Source organism: Ochotona curzoniae, unplaced genomic scaffold (assembly GCF_017591425.1).
Source record: "Ochotona curzoniae isolate NIBS_2020 unplaced genomic scaffold, NIBS_Ocur_1.0 scaffold_3890, whole genome shotgun sequence".
Taxonomy (NCBI): Eukaryota; Metazoa; Chordata; class Mammalia; order Lagomorpha; family Ochotonidae; genus Ochotona; species Ochotona curzoniae.
This window is the reverse complement of record NW_024467115.1, coordinates 42072496-42092993: the sequence shown is the minus strand read 5'-3', so window position 1 is coordinate 42092993 and position 20498 is coordinate 42072496. Positions and strand designations below refer to the sequence as shown.

The 20498-nt window shown below is 56.3% G+C and overlaps 1 protein-coding gene across 2 annotated transcripts in view; it reads right to left on the bottom strand.

Moving 5' to 3' along the window:
• The window catches only part of SMOC2 (SPARC related modular calcium binding 2), a 96128-nt gene that overhangs the window by 54204 nt on the left and 21426 nt on the right, over window positions 1–20498 (bottom strand). For both annotated transcript variants that reach the window (XM_040965388.1, XM_040965389.1), the window contains exon 2: window positions 8080–8251. In XM_040965388.1, coding sequence (XP_040821322.1) covers window positions 8080–8251 — 172 coding nt within the window. The remainder of the gene's footprint in view (window positions 1–8079; window positions 8252–20498) is intronic.

Below are 20498 nucleotides of genomic sequence, written 5' to 3'. Positions count from 1 at the left end.
CCCTCCCAGCCTCAGTTACAGCCCAGCAGGTCCAAGACCACCTTGGGAAAGCAACCGCAGCTCTCTGTTCCCTGCCCCTTTGTCTCACGGGTGTCAAGGTCAGTGCTCAACCTGGCCAGGAGTCCCAGCCTCTTGGTGTACCCGACTCAGGCCAGGGGTCATGCTTGTCCTCATCCCCTCCAAGGCCTGTGTTGCCACTGAAGCCAGAGCCTGCAGCCCACGTAGTGGTGGGGCATCCAGCTTTCCGCAGCCTCTGCCGAGGGAGGAGGCCATGGCCACAGGCACCACACAAGCTGCCCTCCCTTGTGCTGACGGCTCACATATATTAAATGTAAATGTTCAAATGTAAATCTTAGAACAGTTTTTCCTAGCTGCGTAGGGTGCTTCCAGATTCACACAGCAAGTGTCCAGATCTCGAGCCGGCACGGAGGCCTCCGTGACTCCGAAGGGCGCTTGCTCACACACGAGCCAGCCTATCCCTGCAGTGGGATTTCTAGTGGGCTGTGGTTGGAAACTGCCGGCTTAGACACATCGCAGGCTGGGCGCCAGCCCTAGCAGGCTGAGGGTGCAGGGTGCTGAGCACAGCTCTGTCACCAGGGCCCTGAGACCTCTGTGGTCCATGTCCTGGGCTGTGCAACCCCCTCCTGGCCCTGGGCCCCAAGCCCTGCGAGCGTCACCCGGGCCAGCCCAGGCACAGCAGTGTGTGGCTTTAATGCAGCCTGTGTTTTAGCCGGAAGAAATGGCTGCTGGGCTGGCCTGCTGGCCTCGCTGCTTGGTAGACCCTGTGGTTTGACTTCTGCGAGGAAATGTGATACGAGCTCCAGCTTGCAAGGTCTCCACCAGGGGACACATGGAGCTGCACATTACATCTAATATTTGAACTATCATGGAACACGCCAGAAAAGCATCAAATTTCTAAACCACCTGTGGCTTCACTCCTGGCTGGGAGTGCTTTCACAGACCTTGTGTTTGCCACCATTCAGCTCACTCTCAGAGCCCGTGTTAATAGAATATTATACTCCAAGTTTATGTCTAGCATATTGCAGGCTACTCAGGCACAGGAACAATTAAGATTCAGTGGCGTGAAATTACAGGGGCCGTGTCAATTACCACTCAAATAGGTCCGCAGTCGCTGAGAAACAGCACTGTTCCCGCAGCTCACACTTTGTTGTTTCTCCTGCCAGACATTCTGAGTTAGATGAGGTCTTTGCCATAGAGCAGTGTTTGGCCAGGTCTTCTGAGAGGCACAAACTGTAGGAACCTTGCCCGCAAGAGCAGCAATGCCTCACACGTGTAATTAGCATCACTCTAAACCACTGGATGCTTCAATCTGAACCTAAACTAAGTGTCCCTTTACAAAAGTCAAAAGTATTAAGCACACTCTCAAATTACATGATTCTTGGCTTTCTACCTTTTGAAAAACTGCAAGTAAAATTGTTCAGCCTTCTCCACCTCAAGTGACAAATTCTCTCGTACTGTTTCTTCTGTATTTTCCTTGTAGTTCCACCCAAAGCTAAGCAGATCCCCAACCGTCCACTGGCCCTATGGAGATCTTCCTCTGCACAATCTATTTCTAACCGTGCCAACACCAAACGCCCAACATGCAAGCCATGTAACATTTTTCTTGGGCGACGCACACAGCAGTCCTTGGGCTCTTCGGTTCTCCATCCTCGAACTGTTGGGAACAAGGCTGTGAGAAACAGGCAGGTTTCATTTGTCTTTGGGGGAAGGGCAGCAGAACCGCCAGGCCCCAGAGAAGCTCCGCTTAACATGTGGAGTGCCACACGGCTGTCCAGGGCGTGGCCATTCCACCTTCCCACCAGCAGACGACAAGGGTGTTGATTGACGATATCTTTGCCACCCGTGTGGAAGATTTGGATAGGATCCCCAGCCTGTGGCTTCAGCTGAGCAGGCACTTGAGAAGTGAACTTTTGCATGGAGTATCTATATGCATCTCTACTTAATAAAATCTTTAAGAATAATTATACTCATCTTGAACGGACAATGAGAGAAATACAAGCATAACAGAAAATTCTTAGATGCATAATTACGATTTCCAAATAGTAAAGCTAAAAACTACACTGTAACGAATTCATTTCCACAACATCCACACGACGAATAACTGATTGGAACCAAAATCATGGCACAGCGGGTAAAGCCAGCACTTGTGATACTGGCACCCACACAAGCACTGGTTACAGTCCCAGCCGTCTCCCTGCCGACACGTGTGAGAGCAGCGGAAGACAGCCTGAGTTTGGTCCTTGTGCTTTCTCTAATAATGCCAAATAAGCACATCAATCTTCTTTATTTTTTTTAAGACTGATTTATTTATCTGTAAATCGGAGCCATGTGGTAGGAGGGAGGGGCATATCCTTCCACATGTACAGCCGTAGCGGGGCTAAGGCCAGGCCAGGAGCTCCTCGCAGTCTGCCATGTGAGTGACAATGGCCCAAGCCCTCGGGTCGCCCTCCTGTGCCTCCTGAGGCCGTGAGCAGGCGGCTGGTTGAGAAGAGGAACCGCTGGGATGCAAGGCAGTGCCAGTACAGGATGCTGCTGTTACAGACAGAGGCTTCCGCTGCCACCTCAAATGCCAGCCCCAACACATCTGTTTTTAAACAGATAAATGGTCACATATATATTTGCAATAGCTTGTAGCATTGCTTACAAAAATGTGAATGTGAAAAGAGACACAAGAGTTCACCAGTCCTTTCCATTATCAGCCAAAACACAGTATTTGCAGCAAAACTGATACACAATGGCGTATTTTTCATTTTAATTTTAGCTCTCCTATATGAGAGAGAACATGTGACACATTTTGTGTGTGTCTAGCTCACTTCACTCCACACGACCACCTCCAGCTATAATCATTACTGGGATGCAAATGGCAGGGTCTCATTCCTTTTCATAGCGGAATCATATTTTATTGTGTGTGTATAATCCACATGTTTTCCATCCACCCCCGCAGCGATGGACACAGTCCTCATCCTGGTGCTGTGAACAGTGCTGCTGCAAACACGGAGATGTTGGTGGCTTGTGACGCGGCGTGGCACCTCTGAGCACGCAGCGGCAGCCCTGGAAAATGCCGGAGCTCTCGCCTTTTTCAAGAACACTCCGTCCTGTTTTCCACAGCGGCTGCTGAGGAGGACTTTCCTTCCTACCAGTCTACAGGCGCGCCCCTCTCTCCACATGCACTTCCTCCACGAGTCGCTGGCAGCAGCCAGTCTGACAGGAGTCAGGTGCTATGTCACCGTGATCTGGGTTTCGTTTCTCCGACGGCTGACTATGTTGAATAGTTTTTGCATGTATTATTGACCAGTAGCATTTCTTCTTTGAAGAACTGTTCATTAAAGTCTCTAATTTTGTATTTTGTTCCCAATGTCCCGGGGCTTCTCCTACCTAAGCAAAGCCACAAAAATCCCTACCCATTCTGACGACTTCTGTCTTAAGGTTTATTATGGCCACTGCCAAAACAAAGAAGTAGGGTGTGTGTGTTTGTGTGTGTGTGTGTAAAACATTCCAGAAACTATCTGATGCTTATGGCCATGGCTTCAAGAGAAGAGCGACAGTGCTACCCCTGTTACGTCTACGTTGGTCCATAAAGAAGGGTGTTTCTAAACACCAGAGCTATTAGGACGCCATAGAACAGCTCAGGTAAACACAATGTGGATAGAGTTTCTGTAAGAGACAAGCACACGTGTGTTTAAAAAGCCAAGGACAGCAACACAGGGAAGTTATTTCCGACGGTGTGTCCATACACAAAGAAATATGACCCAAGTTCTTGGGCAACCAAGGGAGCATCTGGCCTGTGAGATCTTGGCAGAGGGAGAGCCACACACATGCACACTCACTGCTCTCAGACGCGCAGGCTCCCCGACCTGCACCCCTCACACGCAGGCTCCCCGACCAGCACCCCTCACACGCAGGCTCCCCGACCAGCACCCCTCACACGCAGGCCCCCCGACCTGCACCCCTCACACGTAGGCACTCACACTCCAGGAACCTCACACACATGACTTGCTCACACATGCATAGTATCTCCCACAGGCTCACATACCCACACACTCACTGGTTCATGCATTTGCTCGCATGTATTTCCACATGCATTCCCCCACACACACTTGTAGTCACACGTGCCCATACACACTCACGGGCACACATCCCCAGGAATGCTCTCAGTGTTCCCGACAGTGGTCACCACCACGTGCTGTCAGGGCTTTGCTGTGGCTGCTGCACCGCAGAGGATGCTGTGTGGGCACCTCAAAAGCAACACCACAGGCCACAGAAGGAGAACGGAGATGAAGCACTGTCCAACCTGTTACGAAGCCTCTGGGTCCGAGTAAGGGCTCATTAGCCATGTCCTCAGGAAGGTCTTCAGATACGGAAGGCGAGCAAACAGACGCAGGGGTGACAGCCCTGTGCTTCTGCCACGCATTTGTGAAAGAGCCCAGGCTCTGCGCTGAGGTCCCCGTGCCAGTCACGCCAGGGGCTCCCAGGTGAGGAAGAAGGTTGGTGAGACACCGCAGCAGGACAGTGGAGATGGGAGCTGACTGCGGGCGCTGTGGTGTGCCCTGCTTGTCCTGTCCTTTCTGGTGCCCCAGGCTAAGGTGAGGGCACCGACAGAACAGTCTTGGGTGCCTCTGGGAAAGTTCATTTTGGTCATAATTTTCCTTCCAGAAATTTCGTAACAGTTTCAGTCTTCTGGAATTTGACTCCTTTGTCATTATTATTATTATTATTACTTCATTCCAGAGATTTTCTTGAAAAGAAAGGTTATGTCAATGGTCTCAGACCAAAAGAAAAAAAAATGTAATGTGTTTGCTGAGTTCTGAAAACACAAACTCTACAAATTTTTGAGAAATAAGTTTGAGAATATGGGAAAAATCCTTGTGTATAAGCCACCGCAACTGTAAAAGCCACCACAATTCCAGGCAAGGCCGATGGCTAGAGCTTAACAGGACATGCATATAACATTCCGATCCCATTTAGGGAAATGCGGCCTGCAGCGTTTGAACTGTTGTTTTCAAACCAGAGCGTCCAGAAGACACACGCCTCAGACCTGTCACCTGCCAAAAATGCACAAATGTCCTCCAAATGCTGCCCAGGAGCGGCAGGGGAGGATTGGAGTGTCACCGGAGGGAGTGGGGGGCCTGTGGGATCCCCACCCCGTCTGCCTTCAGGCAGGAGAGTCTGCCCTCTGGGTAAGGCAGGTGACCGAGGACCGGAGGACGCCATGCCAAACCTCGCACCCGTGGAGCCTGGTGTCCGCGCCGGCCTCGCTCGGATCCCTCGGAGGCAGGAGAGCTTCCTGGGCTAAGCTTTCTCGTCCTCTCTTCATCCTGTCAGATTCCTTCAGGAGCAGAGGTCCCCAGGCCAGGCGCCGCTCCAGGCCGCCCCCCCCTGCCTCCCCTCAGGCTTCCTGGAGACCATTTCCAGAACTTCAGGTCGGCTTCTCTGAGGAAACCCAGCGCAGCGGAAGTGGAAGCCGGGACTTCCGGTGGCCCCTGCGCCACGCGCGTCCTGACGCTGGCACGGGTTCTGCCCAGCGATGCTCCGCAGGACCCAGCGACCCAGGATCCAGGACGGCTTGCACACCTGGCAAGGGGTCTGGGGAGCTGGCCCGTCCCGCGTTTAAAGACTCTCCAAACCCTCAGGCGGACTTCTTGCTCCGGGAGATGCAAGGCGCTCTGATCCCCGTGCTGGGCAGGCCTCAGGGGTGCCCTGGTCACAGGTACACTGTCTTACTCCTCTCTACCCTTGTGCCCCCTCACAAGGGCTCTGGGACCAACCAGATGGGGGAGCATGAGCCCCAGGACCTGTCCCATCACTGCCTGCAGCACCCAGCTGCCTCTCAGGGGGGTGTACATTCCCCAGAAAGACACAGAAAGTGCTCACAAGTCACACAGAGGCCAAAGACTGCAGCACCAGGCTGGGGCATCTGCGAACCAGCTACACTGGGCAGCCCAGGTATGAGGTCGGGTGGAGGGCTCCCTGGGTCAGGGGCAAGGCAGCTGTGCCACAATTTGCACATCTTTTATCTGCAGGTGCTGGGCTTCAGGCATGACCCGACCACTGTGGTATGTTTATGTAACCTGTGACTCATACTTTCTCCTTGCATTGTATGCCTTGCAAACTCAGTACTGTATTGTGTGAGTGAATGAGTTAAAATTGCCCTTTCCACTTGAAAGTGGCTGATGTGTTCCCTTTGTGTCCTTTATGGAGTGTGCCAGGCTGTGGGCACGCCGGGGCTGGTCCTGACCACAGCAGGTAACTGCCGCATGAGCGCACCTGCCCAATGGCACAAGAAGACACAAAGGGCTGTGCCATCCAGGAGGCTGCAGGGCTCAGAGCTCGCATTCTGGCGCAGAGCAACCTGCACTGGCTGCATTCCATCGCGGCTTCCAGAGCCCCATTTCTCACAAGCCACATGGACACCAGACCTCAGCACCCAGCTCACACAGCCCTTCCAGTTGGTCCTTACAGCACCACCTCCCATGGAGCTTGCTGTAAGTTGAGGATAACACGCTTGTGTGCTGAACATTCTAGAAGTCTCCGTGGAGCAGTGCCCTGGCTTTAACCTTCATAAAGGCATCTCCCTTCCCTTTTTAATTCTGACGGGGGCCGGCTGCTGGTGCTGCAAACTGCCAGTGAGATGTGAATGATGAGATTTACCTGGGAGTTTCAGGAAGCTCCCGAGAGGAGGGACCAGCTGGGGTGAGCACGCACACAGCCTCGCCTTGGACGTCAGTTGGCTCGCCTCCCCGCTTTGTCTCACTTGCACCAGCTGCCCTTCCCTTCAGAGCAGCCTCCATGGGCTCACTGGGAGTGCGGAGGGACATGTCCTGGATCCAGACCCACTCTTGCCACAGGCTGTATGCGCACTCTCCTCTCTCCCCAGCTCTCACCCAGCCACAAGCAGCAAGCATGATTATTCTCTGGTGGCATTCCCACTGCAGCCTCAGTTTGTCATCATCATCCCAGGGATTCTTCTGGAAGAACTTGCCTACTAAGCAACTGTCCTGCCTACCTTGGTCCGTGTTCTGGACTTTTGTTGCTGTACCAAGTGCATTCACTTTGAACAAACCAGAGAGAGCCCTTGATCTTGCAGTGCATCACCACCACAGGAGTGCAGGGAGAGCCCAGGCTGTGCCCACAAACAGCAGCGTAGGGAGGGGCTGGGAGGGCAGAGACCAAGAGTTCGGGGAGCTTCCTGCTGTGCGCGGCGCCTTGTGCGTCTACAGGGAGCTGGAGATGGAGTCGGGGAAGTCATCTCAGTGCCAAGGAGCCCGGCAGAATCCGCTCGGCCCTCTGCCACCATGAGGGGACCAGCAGCCCCTGGCTGCGTGGGGGCGGGGACAAAGCCCTTCCAGCCAGGCTCAGTGTTCTGGCTGCATTTGTTTGGGGGTCTCGGGGCCCGTGGTCTGGCAGCCAGTCAACAGAGAGCAGCACCGCAGGCCCACTTGCATCTGTGTGGCCCTCCCTGGGTGGGAAGAGCAAAGGGCGTATCTCTCTGGAAACAACTCTACTCATGTTTTAAACAGGACCTCTTCTGCGGGTCAAACCACATGTGAATGCGGGAAATCTTTCAGCATTTTCCACTAACTCCAAGCCTGAGTCTTCAGTTATGGAAGCAAAGACTTCAGGGGGAGAATCACCCCAAAATATGTCAGCAAAATGCAGGTATCGGGGCATCTGTTCCATCTGCTCAGAAGAAAGTGGAAACAAGCTTTGGTGGGACTGGCTTTAGAAGGCTTTAGGAGGAAAGCACGAGGCCTTTGGGGACGTTGGCTTCCGGTGGCATCAAACTGAGGACCAGACTGGATAAACTGTGCAACACGACTGTGCTGAGAGCACAGGAAGGACTCTGCTCCCTCCCACGTGCTGACCAGATCAGCCAGCTTAGGAGCTAGCATTTTAAATATGCAAATATGCGGTTGCCAGCCTGAAGCAGATAACACAGCAAGAGTGTGCTGAGCAGATGCCCAGGGGCGTGTGTGCCTGAGAGGGTGACACAGCGGGCATGTGTCTCAATGGGTGATGTGGCAGGGGTGTGCCTGAGTGGATGGCCTGGCGGAAGCTTACCTTTGCAGTTGCCCTTGTAAGCCACCTCTAGCTGAGAGTCCTTGCACTTGGCACGTTGGAATTCACAGCGGGATAAGAAGGTCCGTCCGTCGGATGCACACAGCGGCTTCTGGGGGGAGCCCGTGCAGTCGAGGGTGCAGTCCTTGTCTTTGTCTTGTTCGACTCTCAGAAACTGAGGGAGACAAAGAAGCCAGACCCATGTGAAGACATGTTCTTTTAGGAAGCTAAAACAAGTTTCCACAAGGGTAGTCAGGGAATGGGTGATGAGGACCTGCCAGACCCCCTGGGCCTCCTGGGGCACTCCACGTCCCCCTGACCCAGCAGCACTGGGTCGCCGGGGGATGCCCATGTCTGCTCTTCCAGCCGTAGCAGGTGGGACAGAAATGCTTTCCTCTAACTAGTCGGTTCACTTGTAATTATTAGCACCAATGGGCAAGGCCTTGGGCCCTTCCTCTGGCAGATGGATGGATCAGGGTCTGGCAGGGAATGCCCCACATCATGTGGTCAGACACAGGGTCGCGGTGGCCTCGGGACCAGAGTGCGTTCCCACGCCAGCAGCTCACCATTCTCACACAGATGCTTCCTGGATGAATGGGAGGTGATGTGCCCCAGACGAGTCTCAGGTGTCTCCACGCAGCTGTCTGGCAGTCAGCAGCAGACACCTTGAGCCCTGGCTGCTCATTTCCTGTCCAGCTCCCTGCTGAAGCATCAGGAGACCTGGAGGATGCTCCTGGCTTTAGCGTGGCCCAGTCCTCTTTCTCTGTGGCCATTTGGAAGTGAACCAGTAGGTGGAAGGTCTCTTTCTGTCTCTTGTCTCTCTCTCTCTCTGTAACTCTGCCTTTCAAAGAAATGAACCTGTTTAAAGCAAACACCTGGTAGCGTGTGGTCACCATGCCTGCACCCACAGCATGAGGGCAGTGCACTGAGGGGCAGGTGCACAGGAGTGTAACTCCCACCTAGGGTTCCCAAAGCGGCTAGCACACGGAGAGGGCTGCAGCTCACGCAGATGGCCTGACTTCAGGGCCTGGCTTGGCTCTCCTTTGGCTCTGGCCACACAGCCTCTCGGCTCACCCTGCGCCTGGACAAGTACTCAAGTGTCCACTGTCGGTCTCCATCCTGTGTGCTCCAGGCTCTTTAGGCCTGCACCCATGTCACACCACTGGCAGCTACACATGTGAGCACGCCCAGCAAGAATGTGCCTGTGGGGCTCGTGGTGGGGGGGCATATGGGACTGTCCCAGCCTGTGGCCATTGGAACATCACCCGGCCCACACACGTGTTCTCTGACATGCAATGTTCAAGGAGCCGTAAGGAGAGGAAGGTTCTGGCTGCTGTGGGAGCTGCGTGTTTGCACACGTTCACTGGGTGTTGCGGCGGGGGGAGGGCGTCCACAGGTGAGAATATACTAACCCTAATTCTAACCCTAACCCCCCACACACATGCTCCCTTTGTCTGCTCCACAGAGCCTGCCCGCCCTGGGTGCAGGAAACAACAGGGCCCCTACCCTTCCACAATGGTCTCCATGCTTTTTGCGGTGTGGGCGAGGAAATACGGAGGCCTTGGGCGCAATGTGGTAATGATTGTTCTCTAACTAGAGCAGAGGAGGGTGAGCACTCCAGCACTTGGAACCAGACCATCATCCTTGACAGCGTCACCATGCTGACCCAACAATGGGGCATTCTTCCCAGGAGCCCAGGAGCAGGCACTGTGTGCACAGGTGCCTCCCCCACCCCACTTCCAGAGCAGAAGCAAAGCTGGCGCAGTATTCCTGTTCCCAGGCTGCCACGGCTCTGGAGGGAGTTCAGCTGAGTCTTCAAACCAATTCCAGTTCAAAGGCACTGCGCCACATTTGCAATGAAACCCACTGGATCATGGGCACCTTAGTTCCAAGACAACCGGAAGTGCAGCACCACAGGGCTGCCAGTGAACAGACACACAGGAGAGTGTTTACTTGTCATTAGCTTGCTCTTAGTTAAGAGGCAGAGTTCCCCTCTGCTGGTCCATTCCCCAGACGCCTGCAGAGACCAACACTAAGTGAGGGAGCCAGGAGCTGGGAGCTGAGTCTGGGCCTCCCACAGCGGGCAGGGGCAGCGGGGGCGGGGGGAGCGGGCAGGCAGGAGTCCTCTGTCCCACAGCCACCATCACTGCTGCCACTGGGGTGCTGCGCAGGCATGGTGCCTGGACAGGACCCCAGGCTCTCCACCCCCACCCCAGATCCTCTTACAAAGTGGTACCATCTGGGTAAGGAGGACCAGGGTGACGCAGGGAGTGCGCCTGTGGTCAGTGTGCAGGCACGGGCTGGTGAGTAGGTCAGCCGTATAGACCACAAGCAAGGTTCTGCATCTTTCTCGGCAAGTGCACATCTTTAGGCCAAGAGAAGAAAAACTAAACGAACCCCCTTAGGACAGAGGCAACAGCACCTTTCGATTGCACGGATCCCCCAGCGCCACATTGACTTCTGTTTTTACAGATTGTGCAAGAGGCTAGAATCGAGAAAATTTCTCCTCTAAAACACGTCATTTCACAGCCATAAGAGCCCCAAGAAGGGCACGTGTTGTGGCAGAGCCAGGTAAGCTGCCCTGGGATGCCTTCCTGCGGCAGCAAGGCGGGTGAGCAGGCGGCAGGGGCAGCACAGAGCCGGGCTGTCTGCTGCAATCTGGCCTTTGGGGAAGGAACAACAGAGGACAAGCTCTGACTTTGAGCAAAGGGAATGACCTGCAACAGCAGCCACTTCCTTGTTCAGAGGTCCCAGGAAGGTGGGAGCCCTGTGGTGTGTCGGCTCCTTCTCTGAGACAGTGCCCTGGGCAGCACTGGCTTTGGGCAGCTCTGTATGCACACGGGGGTGGCAGATGGGGAACTGTCCTATGGGAGCTTTCTATGGGGGCATCTCCATGTCACACCCAGGCTTCCTGAGGCTCTCACAGGAGGTCCCTGTGTCCGGCAAGCAAAGTGGAGATGCCACGGGGCCATCGGGCTCCTGGATTCTCTCTCCCAGACATGAGTAGGCCGCCCACCCCCTACTTGCTCGCTGGCTCCCATCTCCTGTGAGTTACAAACGCCATCAGCTTTTACTGTCATCACCTTCTTTTCCCCACTCTTAATGAAGCCAAAAAAGAAAGAAAAAAGCCACATCTTTCTAAGGTGGCTCAAAAGTCGGCTCCGGCTCACCTGGCAGATGGAGCAGAGTTTCTATGCAGTCTGTAAAAGGCCTTAAGGCAGCCCAGAAGGGTGAGACTGCAAAGGCCCTGAACAGGGCGAGAGAGGAAAGCGTTTGCCTGCGAAGGACGGCCACAGCAGGACTGCAGAACGCAGGGCAGAGGGGCCGCAGCTGATTTGCACATACACATTTATTTAAAAAAAAAAATCATCGGAGGAAACTTGGGAATGAAGCCAAGGGAGACAGCAGCCAGGAGTGAGTGCAGGGAAGGCTGAACTGGGAACACAGCAGAAAGGGGGGACAGGAGCAGCTCTGGCGCGGGGCAGGGGGGTGGGGGTCCCATCTCTGCGGCTGCAGTTGCACTGAGGTACCATTCTAGACCTCGTGTCTGGAACACGTAATGACACCAAGGGGCAGGCTGCTTACAGAATCTGTATGGCTTCTGGTCATTTCCCATCACCATGCCCAACTGGGAGTTTCATGGCTTACAAAAACCCGGGAAACTGGGTTCTGAGCAAGCCAGCTCAGCTACCACACGACGCAGGAGGGCTGGGGCCAAGGCTTCTGACCGAGGCGATGGGGCCCAACATTTTCACGATCGCAGTCGCTTTGAGAGTCTACTGCTCACCCTGAGATGGGACTCCTGCTCTGCCTGCCTGCCATGAGAATGGAACGTTGGGGTTGTATCCACGTGAGCAGATCTGTGTTGCCACTATGCTTCTCCCACCTGCAAGCCCTCCGGGAGCTGCCTCTCCACATCTGGACCCAGAGGATGTGGTCCCTGTGACAGCAGTACTGGGAGCGGCTTCATGCTCTGTGGGTTTTCAGAGGGCAGCGTTGAGTAAATGGGATGGTGGGTGCCGCCAATTCCATGATCAGAGGAAGTGGACCTGACCTTGGACGAGAGGAGATCAGCCTCCTGTCCTGGGCCGAGTGAGCCTCGGCTGCCTTGCTCCAGGCAGATCTTGTGAAAACAAACATCCGAGGGAAAGGGTTTAGAAAAGACAAGGATTCTACTGAAGTGGAGGTCTGTGCTCACAGTCTAGGCCAGCCACGTGCAGGAAATAAACCTAAAAGCCCAAGGAGAGACAGCAGTCTTCCAGAAAGAGACTGAGGCAGCTGGCTCGGGCGCAGGTGAAGACATGATCAGATACCCAAGGGGAGGTTATGCCACCCTGTCCAGGGGAAGTGACAGACTGGGTGCAACTTCCAGGTGCAGAGCGCAAGCCATGCCACTGTGGTCCTCAAGAAGCCAGGCCTGTGTCCACACGCGCTTTCACGGACTTACTCTGGCCCTTGGCCCTGGACCAAGCTTCCTCACGCTCTCAGGCTCTCCTCGCCTCCCTCCCCATGGGCCCCGGGCACACAGCGGGGACAGGCTTGGCCTGCACCCCGCCAGCCTCTCCTCGTCCAGACATTTCTTTCTGCTGTTTCCCTTCCCTGTCCCTCATCAGTGTTCATTTCAATAACAGAAATGGGTACTGTGTCTCTTGTCCTTACTTCTTGGAAGTAATTCAAGCAAGCATGTAGGTTATTAATTGTTCCAGGTCTGCATTTGTGTGGATTCAGTGAGGCCTGACTCTCCCCATCAGCCATCGTGTGGCCAGTGTTAACGTGACACAGAAAATACCTTTGGAACCAAAACAATCACCTGGTCCAACGTTCCTCCAGCGCTCTTGGAGGAAAAGCCAACAAGCCTGCGCGGGGTAGAATCTCCCAGCACCCAGGACGCCCGGTCACAGCCCAAGCTCCCCCAAGTGGGACTTGTCTTCTCCTGCGGCTTGTCACTTTGAGCAAGCAGCTGGGAGACCGCATGGTCCTCCGGCACTTTGGCCAGCCACAGGTGTCTGATCCCGGAAAGAATGGATGCAGACACAGACACACAGACAAGTGATGAGAGCACGTGTTCTCCCAAGCTGCAGTCCATGGAGTGAATGCATCTGGGGTCTGGAGGGATGCCCAGCGGACCTCTGAACAGCTCTCGGGGCCCACCACAGTGTTGTGCAGGGTTGAGGCGAAGCTGGCTGTGTGGCCCTGGCCCACAGGCGGTCACATTAACGTGACAATGTGGGGTCACTGCAGAGGCAAGAGGGACATCCAAGTCAGCAGGGGTGGGGCCTCTGGGTGTGAGGGGTCGGGGAAGACGGGCTGGACATGGCCTGCTTGAGCCCACAGTCCCTGCCCAACCTGTACTGTGAGTGCCCTGAGCCCACAGTGCCTGCCCAAGCTGCACCGTGAGTGCCCTGAGCCCACAGTGCCTGCCCAAGCTGCACGGTGAGTGAGTGCCCTGAGCCCACAGTGCCTGCCCGAGCTGCACCATAAGTAAGTGCCCTGTCACAGGCAGGGAGGAAGCTGCGGGGCCGCTCAAGAGCAGGCATGGGGTTCTGCACACAGGGGAGACCCCAGGCCGTGCAGCCACCAACACTGGACAGTTTCTGGAGGGCTAAGGAAGGGACGCACACAGCCCCCAAGGGCTCCCAGCTGAATCGCAGGACGCCCACCAGGAAGTCACCGGGCTGCTGCTTGCACAGAAGCAGAAAAGCTGGCAGTCTCCGGTGTCTCCAGTTCTGCTCTGAGCAGGTGGCAACATGCGCAGGCATGGTCTGCCATCAAGGGTCGGGGACCCAGCCTGCCTTCCTGCCCCATGGGTCCCGGTCAGTCACCAGGCCTCAGGGCACACTTGTGTGCCTGCCTTGGAAACAAGTGAGAAATACGCACTGGGCTTGGAAAAGAAACCTGGCTGCATCCCAGAGCCCCAGGGATTCAGGTCAGCACTGCAGACCCCTGGGGGTCAGCGGGGCTCCCAGGAGGGAACCCTGGGGACATGTGGCAGAGCCCGGGAATTCTTCCCACAGCAAGCAGCTGGGCAATACAGGCCTCACTGTGTCTATGAGCCCTCTCCTCAGGGCTTTGGAAAGTGTTGACCACCACAGCCCAAGGAGGGGAGGCTGTGGGGGTCATGGCCAGGCAGCAGCCACTGCCCTTGGGACCCAGCAGCAGCAGTCCTGTCTGCAGTGCTGCACACAACCCCAGCTCCGGACAGCCTCGGAGCGACTGGAAGAGCGACTGACCCAGGGTAGTCACTGGCCCCTGCTCTGCCCCTACCCTGTCTGCACCGGCCCAGAGCCCACATGCCTGCTGGCAGAGTCACATTCCACACACGTTCGGCCTGAGCTGCTGGGAAGCCTCCTGCTCCTTCCCCAGCATTTACAGCAAATTGTGCTAAAATGTATGTTGGCGAAAATCGGCACAACTCCGAAAGCAGGCAAACAGGTCCAAAGCCGAGAGGGCAGCTGCTCTGCCTCTGACCCAAACAGCAGTGGAGACGGCACTAGGACATGGAGTGGGTCCAGTGAAGAGCTCAGACGGACCAGGCACTCCATGTCACCTATTCACACAGGGGCCAAGAAACAATGCCTTGAAACAGCCGGGTGAAGCCAGTAGACTTCCTGGCATCGAACCCAGCCTTGCCTCTTCAAGTGTCATAGAGGGCACACAGCTGGCCAGAGGACAGAGCTGGAAGTCCAGGGGGCTCAGCCACCAGAGGGCCAGGCTGAGGTCCTGACCCACGGAGGGCCGGGCTGAGGTCCTGACCCACGGAGGGCCGGGCTGAGGTCCTGACCCACGGAGGGCTGGGCTGAGGTCCTGACCCACGTGACCCAAGAGATCAACTTTTGAGTCTCATCCGCACAGGTCTTCTAAGCCAGGACAGGCCCCAAACGAGGCTGGGCAGTGGCCATTCTTCACGGGATGCCCTGTGCCCCGTGGCCAAGGGTATACGTGCCCATCGCAGGTCTGGAAACAGAAACGCAGACCCTTGCTCTGGGACCACCTTCCTGCACATGCCGTGGGGAGGGGGAGGTTCAGGGCCACTTGAGGCCTGCAGACTTCCAGCTCAATCACTCAACACAGGGGATGGAGCCCCCGGAGGTTGTCACCCCTGGGACAGAAGCCCCTCCCCCAAGGAGCCAGTGATCTGCCCCTCACCCAGGCACATTCGGATCAGGCCTGGGGCACCCACAGGGAGGGGAGAACCAGACACGGGCCCCACCTCCTACACGCTCTGCGTCCCAGTCAGTGCCTGGCCGTGGAGGCCACACGGGAGTGGAGAACAGCTCGGCCCCTCACCTTGCCCCCACGGGATGATGGATTCCTCGGATTTTTGGGCAGCCATTGTTTGCACTCTGTGACAGCCTGGGCATGGCTCCGTGCTGGGGAAAGGAGGGGGGGCTGTCCTCACAGGGCAGCTGCTGCCCTTCTCAGCACCCTCGCTGCAGCTGAAATACAGGAGCACAATCTCAGAGATAGCTGGAAACTTCTGGAAGTCCTGCCAGGATCAGCCGCTGACCGTTCCTGCAGTCCCTCATCAGACACCTCCAGGCTGCCGCTTATAAGGCCGCTCCCTGGCGAGGCCGGAGGGTGGAGGCTGAGGCTGGTAATGACTGCCGTTAGGCAGAACCCCAGGAGCAGGTGTCTGACCTCCTCTGGATGCGCAGCCTGGGGCAGGCCCCAGCAGTCATCCAGAGCTCATGTGTTACTCCACTGAATGCAAGGGACTTGACGTCACAGGAGCTGAGCTGCACGGATGCGGCAGAAGTGGCTTCTTCCCTGGAGAGATGCTGCCCGGACAACTGTCCTATCAGGAGGACGTCCAGCAGCAAAGATGCCAGCCCTAACTCGCCTCCTCAACTCCAGCTGTCCCTAACGGCTGAAGGCGTGAGCCTTTGCCACAAGCAAAGCCAGGAAACTGAGCCGAAATGTTGAGAAGACATCCTGATGTCTGCTGCCTTGAAACCCACACTTGTAATGACAGAGAAAAGGGAAATGGATTCGAGACGGGAGTGGGGGAGGTGGAGGGACAGTCGGGGAACTCGGTGTGGGTGCTGGACAGGTGGGACTGGGGCTGCAGCAAGAGCGAGGCCAGGCCAGCCTGCTGCTCCTCGTCCAGGGCACCCCGGGGCGCACAGTGAAAGGGTCCTGACCCAGGCATGAAAACATCTGCCCCAACCAAGGTCAGCTGGAACTCCTGGAAGCGAGTTCCCCAAAATGCCTCCCGGGCCACTCCTCAGCCAAGGAGTGCGGCAGGACTTGTGGCCCCACCAGCAGCTGCCGTCTGCTTTGCGGAGACGTGGGATTACCAGGGGTGAAGTCTGGCAGGGCACAGGTCAGCATTAAAGAGGGGCAAGCATACAAGAGCCCTGTCTGGGACGTCTCTCCCAGCAGGAAGGAAGTGGGATGCAGGAATCGGGGAGGGCCTGTGCCATAAGAGTGACCACCCTGGGCGACCAACTCAGATGGGCCATGCCTGCGTCCAGCATATTGCCTCCCAAGCACAGGTGGGTGCAGGGGGAGGACCCACCTTGGTCCTCTCAGCACCCACCTTGGCCCTGCAAAGGGGGGTCAGACACAAATGGGATGGGGGAAAATTTCTGTACAAGTGAACGCCTTTGCAATTCCAGAAACAGCTCCATGAGAAGGGATCAGCCCTAAGATGAATTCCTTTAGGGCCTGGCGTGATGGCTCAGTGGCTAACTGCTCGCCTTTCATGTACCAGGATCCCATAGGGGCACCAGTCTGTGTCCTGGGTATTCCACTTCCCATCCAGCTCTCTGTTTGTGGCCTGAGAAAGCAGTAGAGGATGGGCCAACGCCTTGGGACGCTGCACCTGCTTGGGAGACCTGGAGGAGGCTCTTGGAGTCTGGCTTCGGTAGAGTTCGGCTCTGGCTGTTATGGCCACATGGGGTTAACTAGCACATGAAGACCTTTCTGTCTCTCCTTCTCTCTGTAAATTTGCTTTCCCAATAATAATAATAATAATAAAGTTTCTTTAATGGGGAAATTGGGTTGGTCAGAGAAAGAAAACACAAGATGAACGTGTGGTGGCTGCAAACACGCACAGAGGCACCGGCCCGGCCAGCCCAGCCTGGACCCTCCACGCCTCCCCTCCTTCACTGCAGCCTGGACCCTCCCCGCCTCCCTCCTTCACTGCAGCCTGGACCCTCCACGCCTCCCTCCTTCACTGCAGCCTGGACCCTCCACGCCTCCCTCCTTCACTGCAGCCTGGACCCTCCCCGCCTCCCTCCTTCACTGCAGCCTGGACCCTCCACGCCTCCCCTCCTTCACTGCGGCCTGGACCCTCCACGCCTCCCCTCCTTCACTGCAGCCTGGACCCTCCACGCCTCCCTCCTTCACTGCAGCCTGGACCCTCCACGCCTCCCTCCTTCACTGCAGCCTGGACCCTCCCCGCCTCCCTCCTTCACTGCAGCCTGGACCCTCCACGCCTCCCCTCCTTCACTGCGGCCTGGACCCTCCACGCCTCCCCTCCTTCACTGCAGCCTGGACCCTCCACACCTCCCTCCTTCACTGCAGCCTGGACCCTCCACGCCTCCCCTCCTTCACTGCAGCCTGGACCCTCCACGCCTCCCCTCCTTCACTGCAGCCTGGACCCTCCACGCCTCCCCTCCTTCACTGCGGCCTGGACCCTCCACACCTCCCCTCCTTCACTGCAGCCGAGTTTCCTACCAGGTGGCAGTGCAGCCACCGGCAGTATCTCTTCTAAAACAGTCCAACCTAAGCGCAGCTAAGCAGGTTTCAGCGGCATGCCTGTATTCTTGACAAGCAAGCTTAGGAACACATCCACGCCCCTGTGTGCGGGCACCGTGGTGGACGACAGAAGGGTGAACTCGCACCAGAGGTCCTCGATGCACACACTGCTTCATACTTCGTTGCTTCACAGTGTTCTGACACTCCTGGGTTATGACATGACAGCCTTGGTCCGTCACCTGGAGAGGAAGCTGTTGGGCTGAACGGAGCCTACACTGCTCACAGACTGGCCCCCGCAGTCTCACCTAGCTGCACTCAGCACCCCAAGAGGAGAGGGTCCTGGACGGCGGGACCAGAGGGGTGGAAGGCTGCAGGCTTGTCCTGGGTGTTAGGGAACGTGGCCTGGACAGGAGAGGATGAACCCGGGACCACAGCAAAGCAGAGCAGCCAGCACCCTCAGGGAAGCCAGCACCCTCAGAGAAGCCAGCTCCCGCAGGGCTGACTGATTTGTGAGTCACGGTGGAGAGGACCAACTCGCCACCTTTGTGGCTCCAAGGAGGAAGCCACCAACTTGTCACCAGTGTGGCTCCAAGGAGGAGGAGGCCACCAACTCGCCACCAGTGTGGTTCCAAGGAGGAGGAGGCCGCCGGGAGCCACACTGACACAGAGGGGCCCAGTGCCCTGCGTGGTGCTCTGGCCAGGATGCAACAAGGAGCCCCTTAGCATTGATCAACCAGGCCTGGCTGTACAGGGAGCCTGGGTCCTGCCATCAGGCTGGGCTGCAAGGCCTGCCCGGGGCTGAGGCAGGGAACCAGCAGTGCCCCTGAGGCGACAGCTCTCCCGCTGCTTCCTCTCCTTGTTGCACACCACACTGGTGGGGAGTACTCTGGGCAGGTCCTTGTGTCTCCGCCAGCAACCCAGAGTCTAACACCTTTCCCCTTCCAGGCTGGGAAGTGGAGCAGCTGGGTTTCCGCCACAGAAAGCACGAGCCACGGGGAGACCCATTTCACCACTGTGAGCAGGAGGGACTCCTCCACTAGAGTGCTTCGAATTGCTCAGACCCTGACAAGTCAGGCACCTAAAACGGAGCCTTCAAAACGCATGCCATCCACTAGAGACACAGCGATCTTGGCATGCACACAGGTACCCCAGTGCCTCCTGCAACAGACTGGCTTTGTGTGGAGCCCAGATGCATGCTCCCGTGTCACATGAGTCCCCTCTGAGCCCCAGCAGAGCCCAGTTCCACCCACAAATGGAACACAATCACATGGATTCAGTGGGATGCTCAGCAGGTGCAAAATTCAAGCTTTGCTTTGGGAGAATTTCCACGCATGGCTGTCTGGACCTGTGGATGAGGGACTGGAGACACAACGGTGTCCCAGTGGTGATGGTGAAGGAGTGACTGAAACAACCCAGCTGCAACGCGCTCCAGCGACGCCAAGGGAGCCACTTCGCGGAAGTGACTCCAGATTCGGAGAAAAGTTGCCACCAGCAATGCCAGAATAGTGTTGTTATTTCTCCCCAAAGCACCCAGAGTGTTGAGCAGTCACTCCCTTCCCCAAGGTCTTGGACAGCAGCAGCCGCAACAGCTCTGTTCACTCCACCGCCTGTCTGGTCCACATCTGTATCTCACCACTTCCATCTCTGCATCTGCAGGATCCCTGGGGCCAGGACATGAGAGTTTCTCAGTGTCGCTATTTCTCAGGTTATTTTTGTATCTTGATGCGCCATTACAATGTTAGGCTGCGTCTTACTGTTTCTGAGAGTCTCTGGAAGGTTATAGGGCTCGCGCTAACCCAGAAGAGCTCGCTGGACCCGTAGACACGAGTGCTGCAGTCCCCTGCTGCAGTCCTCTTCCCAGCGATGCTCCTGCCTCAGCACAGGCTGCCCCTCCTGGGCTGGCTCTTCCCTACGGAGCCCACTCTTCTGGACACTGTTCTGAGTGCAAGTGCTTCCACACTGTTGGTGAACAGAAGCAACAGCTGCTCTTTGTGCTTGAGTGCGTACTCAGCGGCTTGCTTGAATTCATTCACTGAAGAGGCTGTTTCCGTGGAATCCTTTAGGGTGTTTCATATTCACCATTGTAACACCTATCAACGGTGGGAATTTTGCTTCCTGGCTGCTCTGTCTGGAACTTCTAGAACTATGCTAAATGAAATGGCAGAAGCAGGTACCATTGCCTTCACCTCACCACAGAGGCTTAGTTTCTCTGTGGAGCATGAGTTCTGTTCCAGGCCTGTGGCGGCTTTCAGATGCTCCCCTAGCAGCTTGCCCTGCCAACATGTGCGCCCCTTCAGCATGCGAGTGTGGCCAGTTCCCCACGCGATCGGCATCCAGCGAGCCATCTGCATCCCAGGAGCGAGTCCCCCTGGGTCAGGCAGGCCTTACCCACTGCTGCTGCCTGAGTTGTCCGAGGTTCTGCTGACACGGCTGCTCTCAGCGTTCAGGGAGGACCTGGCTCTACAAGTGGCTGTCTCCCTCGCGCTCTCTGGCTTTGGAGTCGGGAGGAGGCTGGAGACCCTGGCAGCATCTAAGGGCAAGTGTCTGTCCTTCATACGTGAAGGGCGTTCCCCAGTGACACTGTCGGTGCTAGCGAGCATTTTGGTTACTGAATAAGTTTCCTGGTCAGTTACAGATCTGTTCAGATGTGCCATTCTTCATGTGGTAGGCTGGTACATGGTTCCTTAGAATGTTCTGTTCTATCTGGATAATCCAACAGG